At 44.2% G+C, this 8,793-nt stretch overlaps 1 protein-coding gene across 1 annotated transcript; it reads left to right on the forward strand.

Annotated features, from left to right (window-relative positions):
- Positions 1-2,869: 2,869 nt before the first annotated feature.
- RDH14 (retinol dehydrogenase 14) lies at positions 2,870-7,925 on the forward strand. The gene is made up of 2 exons (XM_058020961.1): positions 2,870-3,217; positions 6,436-7,925. The coding sequence occupies exons 1-2, from the start codon at positions 2,870-2,872 to the stop codon at positions 7,051-7,053; spliced, it is 966 nt and encodes a 321-aa protein (XP_057876944.1). The 3' UTR covers positions 7,054-7,925.
- The last annotated feature ends 868 nt before the right edge of the window (positions 7,926-8,793 follow it).

Here is an 8,793-nt window from a genome sequence, read left to right on the forward strand (position 1 = left end):
ATTGTCAGGCAACTGTCCCCAGGCTCAATGGCTGCTTCTCTGCATATCCAGCTGGCAGCATGGTGGTGGAGTGGAGCCTCCTAGTACATGCAAGTACCTTCCAGACTAATCTGGATGTTTGGGAGAATCAGCTTGCCAAGCAGCCTCTGCCTGTTAAAATTATTTTCTTCTGCTCCAAGGCACAGCTTAACTAGTGGACCGAAATAATCTTTTTCAAGAAAATTCTGTGAAGTGGGGTGGGAGCTGAGGGAAAGCGTTTTTTGTAGACATAGAAGAGAATTGTCTCTTAATAGCATTCCAATCCACAAAACAAAACAAACAAGCAAACAACAACAGCCACAAAACTCAACAAAAAATTTCTTGCTTCTCACGCTTATCAGGCTTCCATGAGTTTATGCCCTTGTAACCCTAAGCTAGTCACAATTAAAACAGCAGAAATATTTTTCAGTAGGGAAATAGAGAGAACTGTCCTTTATCAGTTTTCAACACTGAAAGACAGATTCATGAAAAGGAAATTGTCATCCTAGACAAAATCTGGGGAGGACTAGTAATAACACAGATGGATTGTGTACAAACAGAGCTCCATCAGGGAAACCCAGTTCTTGTTCCCGTAGTTTCCAGGTTCCTGCACCGCACAAGAGTCCAGGAAAGACAGTAAGTCAAATGAGAATGTCTCCAACTGCTACCAATTCCTGTGGAGAAAAATGTTATAAACAGGATTCTGAAGGTGGCTTCAGATTTTTGTTTTACAGAACATAGTCTCAGAGTGTGTTTGATATTTCCCATCACCATATTCCCAGTTCCTTCCCATCTTTAAGACACCCTTTTAATTTCCAGGCTAGCATGTCATCTGAAGGACCAAAAACATAAAGTATTTCAGATCAAAAAATTTGAGATAGTCATCATCACATATCTTCCAGCATGCATTCTGGACTGTGGTCTGAGGATGTGGGATTCAGAGGGCTCCTACATTCTGAGGAGGATCCTCAGGTACCCCCTCAGGCTTCTCTGCCAGATCCTGTAGCTTGCACTGGCCACTAAACACAACCTTGAGTGCAATAGAGGGGTACCGACATCTGTGGAGCAGGTCAATGCCAGAAGAAATAATTTCCAGTTATCATGCTCAGTATCTGGGATCAACATCTGGATGGATCATTCCTGCCTGCACAAGCAGCTTCTGATCACCACGAGCTCCTGAGTACAATGCTCCTTGCACTGAAGGCTGGACAGATATCAACACAGGCAGCACCCTCGGGGCAGTGCCCTCTCCAACACATCTGCGGCCTTCTAAGTAGGGTCATCTCCAGTCATCAGAGATGACTGGAGAGTCCTCACAGCCAGGTGATGAACAGCAGATTCTTTACCTCCCACCAGGACGATTTCTTACAGAATGAATCTGTTCCTCCAACAGGGCGTTTCCTGGTTCTCCTATTTTGACATCTCTTTGGCAACTACTCTTCCTTCCTCATGGTCCTTGACTTGGGTGTGGCTGCAACGCCTCCCAGTACATGTTTACTGTGAGAAAAACGTATGGAAGAACACCCCAACATGGCTCTTACACCACGTTAAGGATGTAAAATTTCACATTTCATTCACAGATGCAATGGTGTGGCCTGGCTAAAATACCCTTTGGTGTCACCATGAGGCTCACAATGGAGTGAAGGGCTGAGAATGAAGAAAGTGTTTTTTGTAGTGAAGACAAAGACAGAAGAGGTTTGTCAACAAATCTGGAGTGTTTAGAAGGTGTGCTGCCTATACAGCCTTTAAACTGCCTGAGAAGTGTGAGAGACAGTCAGAAAAGACATGGTAAGGGTACTTCCAGAGGAATCTGCTGTTTCTGCTGCTGTAGCATGAGCTGAGGTCAGCCTCAGAACTGACTGCAGCCATGTGACAGCCTGCAGGTAGCACCAACATGTGACAGTTCAGGGGAGCTTGTTATTGCAAACAGTTGTCATGTCCAGACAAGCCACAAGGGACCTGATTAAAGGCTCATGGGTTTCCTCTTGGTTTCTTAGTCATTTCCCCAAACATGCCAGGTCTTGATTCAGGACAGACATGCTCCTTATCAGCCAAGTCAAACTTGTTTCTTGTCTCCCTGTATTCTTCTGCTTGCTGTCCTCATCACAAACTTCTCTTAATCTGTGTTGTTCTGTCCTCTTTGACTCTTATCTTATTCCTAAATCTGCAATGAAATCCAGAAGTGTGGTTTTAGGGTGGTTTTTGGAGAGTTTTTATTTGTTTAGTCAGTTGTTTTTGTTGCTGTTGTTGTTGGGGGTTTTTTTGTTTGTTTTGTTTTAACCTACCTTGCTCTTGATTTAAACTGAGTTACCTTTTAATTCTCTCTCTGTATATTTCTACTACTGACTCTCCGATGGCTAGGGTGAAAAGGACTTTGAGTGGGTGAACCTCAGTGGCCACTCCTGCCTCCCTCAATGGGTTCATGATGCCCTGGTTGGGATCATCAGGGTGGTTGGGATTAGTAACAGTGCCTAGAAACATGACATGAAGTCGGTGGCTGAAAACAGATTTTGGGTTAAGGATTCACAACAAAGTTGGCAGAGGTGAGGGGCCGCCCAAGAGCTTCAGCACCAACAGCTAAAGACGTTCAATCAGCCCCCAACGCGTGCTGGTACTCGCACTCGTACTTGGGCCGGTCGAGCCCCGCTAGGTTTGTCTCCGCCCAGCTCCGCAGCCCGGGGCGGTCCCGCGGAAGGGCAGCGGAGCCCTCAGGGCTCGCAGCCCCGCCCGGCCCCGCCCCGTCAGGGCCGCGCTGCGGGCACCGGGCCCGGCCCCGGGCAGCGCGCAGGCTCCCGAGCCGCTCCGGGACCACAAGCCCCAGCAGGCCCCGCGCGGCCCGGCCAGGCCCGGCATGGCCGCGGCGCTGCCGGCGCTGGTGCTGGGCGCGGGGCTGCTGGTGGCCGCCTGGCGCTGGCTGCGCGGCGCGGCGCGGCCCGGGCGCGGGGGCTCCATGCGGGGCAAGACCGTCATCATCACCGGCGCCAACAGCGGGCTGGGCCGGGCGGCGGCGGCCGAGCTGCTGCGGATGCGGGCCCGCGTCATCATGGGCTGCCGCGACCGGGCTCGGGCCGAGCGGGCGGCCCGCGAGATCCGGGCCGAGGTGGGCGAGCGGGCGGACGGCGGGGGCGAGCTGGTGGTGCGGGAGCTGGACCTGGCCTCGCTGCGCTCCGTGCGCGCCTTCTGCCACCGCGTCCTGCAGGTACGGCCGGGCCCGCGGCTCCCCGGCCCCGCTGCCCCGGCCCGGGGAGGGCACGGCAGGCACGGGCTGGGCGGTGCTGGTGGCGGTCTCTGGGCTCCCTGGTGGCTCCCGGGTTTCCGTGGGCGTTGGACGAGGCAGTCCCTGCGGCCAGCAGCGCGCTCGGGGGCTGGGAAATCGCTGAGGTCACCGCAGGGTGAAGAAGGTGTAAGCAAACAGGCCGTGAATTGGCTCCTGGAAGCATGAACTTCGTGATAGTTTGGTCTGTTTTGGTTTAAAATAGTCTAGATCTTTTCTGTTCTGGGAAGGCAATGCTTGTTTCTGTGTGAAATAAATGATTTTTCTTATTTTCTCTCTGAATTAACTAGTTTAACCTTTGTTGGTTTAAATTAGTGTTACAGCTCAGCCTTGCCACCAGAAAAAGAAAAGTTGCCAAGTGCACTGCTGACATGCTCCAGACATTCTTCTGCTGCCTCCTTAGGTTGTATCCCCACAAGGATTTAAGTCTCTCACCCACCACCAGCAGAAGCTAGTCAATAGACATTTTTGAATATATAAAATTTTTGCAGATTCCATAAAAACCTGAGTTCAAGGGGAATGGGGACATCCAATTGCTTTGCCTGACAGAAATGCTGCTAGATTTGTAGAGCAAAGGGAAGCACTGTTGGAGGCATTATTTCATTCCCACCAAAAGCATCTTTTGGGACTTTGATCTCACCACATCTAGCTACTCAAGTCAGGAGACATGAAGTCATGGGGAGCCAAGCTTAATAAGTTCTGCTGCTCAGGGATTTGTTAAGTACTTAAAAGATGCTCAGACCCTATTGTAAGAGGTGAAGAAAACATGGTCTACATAGTATTAATTTTAAAACTGCTTTTTTAAAAGTTAAGTGTCAAGTTCTCCAGTAGGACACTTTGTAGTCTATATATATATATATGAATCCAGTGGTAAGGTCTAATCCTGTTTCAATGCTGTGGGAAAATCTGCATAAATGAAAGGATATAAAATTTGTGTAATAAGCACACAGCAAAAAGAAAATACATACTGTTTAACTTTTAGACATTATATCTTTTATAGTACAAAGTATCAGAGTGGCTCTTAAATAGAGAAATAGATAAAGGAAAAGAGAGTGTGCTATCTTCAGAGTATTGCTGATGCCTGCATTATAACTTGAATGCACTTGAATGACAAGGGATGCACACTCGAGAGATACTTTCAAGAACTTTTCCACCCAAGTTTATGTTATTTACCTCCCCTATCTTTGAGTCCTTTTTGGAGCTGTTATTTTGGGATTTGTTTGAGGGTTCTTGTGGTTTTTTGTTTGACATAAAGAAGATATAAACATCAGCAGGATGGAGAGACAGTGCACTCCCACTGCTTAGCCTTATTTGTGGGAGCTTTACTTTGCATGACTGACAGTGATTATATCTCTCACTCCTTAGTCTCACTGAAAAAAAAAATTAAGGACTAAGATGTTGGAGGGTTCAATGGGAAAATGGAGAAAGTGAAAGTGAGCTTAGAGGCTGGAGGGAATATCACTGCCCGTCAAAGCAATGTTTTGTGCACTCTGCTAGCCTTGGTTGTGGTAGCTGCCTTCTTGGCATTGATCACATACCTCTAGGTTATTGCATGTAGGAATTTCACAGAATTGCAAGTGTGGAGGTCTTGCTTCTTGAAGTGTTAAGTCTTGCAAACTAAATCCTCCAGTCAGATGTTTTTCACTAAAGAAGAAAGGAGAATCGCTTCAGTGAGCAGTTCTGCAGTCAGTGCTTCTTCACTCCTGATTTAGTGATAGTGACTGACCATTGTGTCCCTTTGGGTGAAGAGGAGAAGTGAGTTTGGTGCTCTTTGGATCATGTCTTTGGGACCCAGTTATATGAAACACTGAGCAGCCACAAGTTCCACGGAAATCAGTCTGAGGTTGAAGTACTTGAAGTTTTGAGTGATCAGATGCCCGCACCTTTAACTGAATGCCAAGTGCAAATTTGGGGTTTGCTTTTTATATCTTTGCTGCTAATGGCAATGAAATAAAAGGGAAATGATGCAGAAGTCATTTATGAGGGTCTCTATTTTTATCATCAAAATGGTTCAAGGTTGTCTCAGCTTGCCTTCCAGTCCCTGTGTTGAGTTTAAAGAATTAAAGGCAAAGAAAACTCCCAGTGCTCTTAGAGAAAATGAATACCTTTGCCTCTGATTCATGCAAGCATAAATTGTTCTTTCACAGTCTTTTGTCAGAGGTGGGCAAGAGTGTTGAATTCAGAGCTTGTTTATGCAGCTTACTTTTAACTTGGGTTTTTAATTTTTTTTTAATTACATTTTTGGGTAAATTGGAGAGCTCTTAATTTTTGAGTGGATTCTGGAGCATGAAGTGCATGATGCATATATCTAAGTTATCAATGCCATCTCTCTGTTAATTACTTATATTTTCTGATCCTGGAGAGTGTGACATATATCCTTGAGTCTGATTTTTACTAACCTGAACCAGAACAGTGGTCCATCAAATCTCATGTGCCACGCACCTCATAGAGCCCCCATTCCTTAGTTCCTGAGCAGACCTATTGGACTCAAGTGATGTGAAATGTCTTACTTCTCCATGAGTCCTGCTCCATAGTTCTCATCCAGCAGCAAAGTGATATGTACTGGTTTTAAAGTAAGACAAGTTTAAAGTCATGAAAACATTATTTGGCAGAGTTTTTCATATCATCCCAGTGAGAAGATGGGTCTACAGTGTAATGGTTCCTCTTCAGCCCTGAGGTTAATTCCTTGTGCTCCATGCTTGCGTGTCTTCTGCACACTAGATCCCTCTGCTATAGCAGAGATTTGCCATAAATTAATGTGTGTCCTCTTGCAGTTCAAAAGACAGGTTGCTTTATGAAGAGGGAAAAAATTCTCACAAAGGTAATTTATCACTGAATTGCTGGAGAAAAAGCTGCTCTTGGAGAAGGCAGTGGTTTTTCTTTGCCTGCATTAGAAGTTGATACAGACTTCCTCTCAGGTTCTTGCATCCTACCAGGGTCCAGTGCACAGTTAGTGGTAGTTCAACTTAACGGTGTTTTTTTCCCAGCAATGCTTTAAGAGAATGTCAGAAAGTTACAATTCAGAAAACTAGAAATTAAATTATTTCTATTTTAACAGTCCCCAATGAGAACTTGAAGCATAGTAATGTTATATGTGGGAGTTCTAAACCTGAATGATTTTTTTTTCTTTCTTTTTTTTAAAGGAAGAGTCAAGGCTGGATGTTTTGATAAATAATGCAGGGATATTCCAGTGTCCATACATGAAGACAGAGGATGGTTTTGAGATGCAATTTGGTGTAAACCACTTGGGCCACTTCTTGCTCACCAACCTTCTTCTGGGCCTCCTCAAAAATTCTGCCCCAAGCAGAATTGTTGTAGTGTCCTCAAAGCTTTACAAATATGGAGAGATCAACTTTGAAGACTTGAACAGTGAAATAAGCTACAACAAAAGCTTTTGTTACAGCCGAAGTAAACTGGCCAACATCTTATTTGCCAGGGAGCTGGCCCGTCGGCTGGAAGGGACGGGAGTCACTGTCAACTCCCTTCATCCTGGGATTGTCAGAACAAATCTGGGCAGACATGTGAATATTCCTTTGCTGGCCAAACCTCTGTTCAACTTGGTGTCGTGGGCTTTCTTCAAAACGCCTCTGGAAGGAGCCCAGACATCTATTTATTTGGCCTCTTCTCCTGACGTCGAGGGCGTGTCAGGAAAGTATTTTGGAGATTGCAAAGAGGAAGAACTTCTGCCCAAAGCCATGGATGACTTGGTTGCGAGAAAATTATGGGATATCAGTGAAGTGATGGTTGGCTTACTGAAGTAAGTGACAGGGACTGTCTGCAAAAAAGAATGCAGATAGCTATGCAGTGCATTTTGGCAGCAGTGAAATTCTCACTTTAAATGCTGTGGGAATACAGAATTTTGCCCAGTAAGTATGAAATAAGAGAGTGATTTATTTTGGAACTCTGTTTTGAAATGAAAGACAATCTTCAAGAGGCACAAGCATTCAGAGAAATTTTTAAAAAATTGTGAGTGTGAATATAATTTCTGGTTAAATCTGCTTAGAAACTCATGTTTTACAAATAAAAGTTAAGCAGAAGTTTGTTTTGCAATATATAAACATATTTGTCAATACATGTCTTGTTGGACAATGCAGGGTACTGATGGTGAAACACTTCTGTAAAAAATTATTTGAAAATAAGTCTTAATAATAGTCATCTTTTTTTGAGCCATCACAATGCCAAATGGAATTAAGAGTTTTCCTGATATTTTGCACTGTAATTGCTGAGGCCTGTGAGTGCCTTTCAAAGGCTTTCAGCCCCATGGTTCAGTGAACAAAATCGTTGAGCCATGCTGAGTTTTGCTATGAAGCACAAAGTCAGCTATTTTGTGATGTTGCTGCTGTTCAGTGTGTAAGTACACTTGGTTGTGCAAGTTGTATTTTTATTTTCATGTGTGTTGAACTTGCTGTTTCTTGAAGCCTTGGGTTTCATTAAAAGGGTAGTTGCAAAATGTATAATGGTCTTGGTAGGGCTTTGCATGGCAAGAACTGTGTAAGACCTCATGCAAATTAGACTGAAGAGAATAAGCTGCTCAGTGTGTTTGGCTTGACTGATGGCACTTTAACTCAGTAATGAGGTTCCATAAATGTCTCATACAGCTGACTGAGTATTCTTTAATAAAATCTTTTAAAAAGAAGACATAGCATTATTCTTTTATTGTGGGAGATGTGTCAGAAACCGGCAGCCTTGATAGAGTAGCCTTGTTTCAAAGCATAACATGAACCCATGTGTTGGTTTAGGGAGCCTGTGCTGTGGGGCTGGTAGAAATAAAATGGGCCCCAATGAAACAATGAAATACACATGTGTTGAGTGAGTCTGTACTGATTTTTTTTTTTTTTTTTTGTTCATGTAACTTATGATTTCATGTTGACATGCCTTTTTGGTTTGGTCTACATTATTAAAAAGTTCTAGTAGTTAGGATATATAGTATGAATATGGAAGAATGGTTTAGAGTGATCTATATTACTGTTACTCAAAGGAAGGAGAATCGATAATAAATTATATATTCAATAGTTCCTTAGTTATAAATACATCAATTCTGCACTTCAGGTGGTGCCCTACTAATTTTTAAAAATTGTTTCTCTGTTTACTTGGACTCTCAGCATACTTTAGCTTTTGCACAGCGGAGTGGACTTGATCTTGCCTTCCTATTCCCCAACAAGAGTCTATACTGGGTGACATGGGTGGGGCAGAAAGCAGCATTCCAGAAAATCAGAAGGCAAGCTGAAAAGCAGAGTAGGTTTGTAAAATCATGGAACAGGTTGAACTTTGCACTACTCACTGTAAGGCAAGGTGTAGAAGTGAATGTGTTGTCAAAGCACATGTGAGTGTTGAACAGAGTTCTCTAAGTGATGCAGAGGGAGTTGTGCTACACACTTAAAGAAGTCCTGCTTTGATCTTCAGTGATGCATTTCACATTTTAACTTTTTAACACTTGTGAATAGCTGCAAGCAGCACCTTTAGCAGGCAGCTAAAGAATGACGGCTTCATTAACTTCTCTG

The sequence above is a fragment of the Melospiza georgiana genome, chromosome 3 (assembly GCF_028018845.1).
Source record: "Melospiza georgiana isolate bMelGeo1 chromosome 3, bMelGeo1.pri, whole genome shotgun sequence".
In the NCBI taxonomy this organism is placed as follows: Eukaryota; Metazoa; Chordata; class Aves; order Passeriformes; family Passerellidae; genus Melospiza; species Melospiza georgiana.

What these genes read in the sequence shown, in the direction of transcription:
- RDH14 (XM_058020961.1), top strand. Translation starts at nt 2,870, where the DNA reads ATGGCCGCGGCGCTGCCGGCGCTGGTGCTGGGCGCGGGGCTGCTGGTG. An exon ending in TCTGCCACCGCGTCCTGCAG is followed by an intron (nt 3,218 to 6,435) that starts GTACGGCCGGGC and finishes TTTTTTTTAAAG; the next exon opens with GAAGAGTCAAGGCTGGATGT.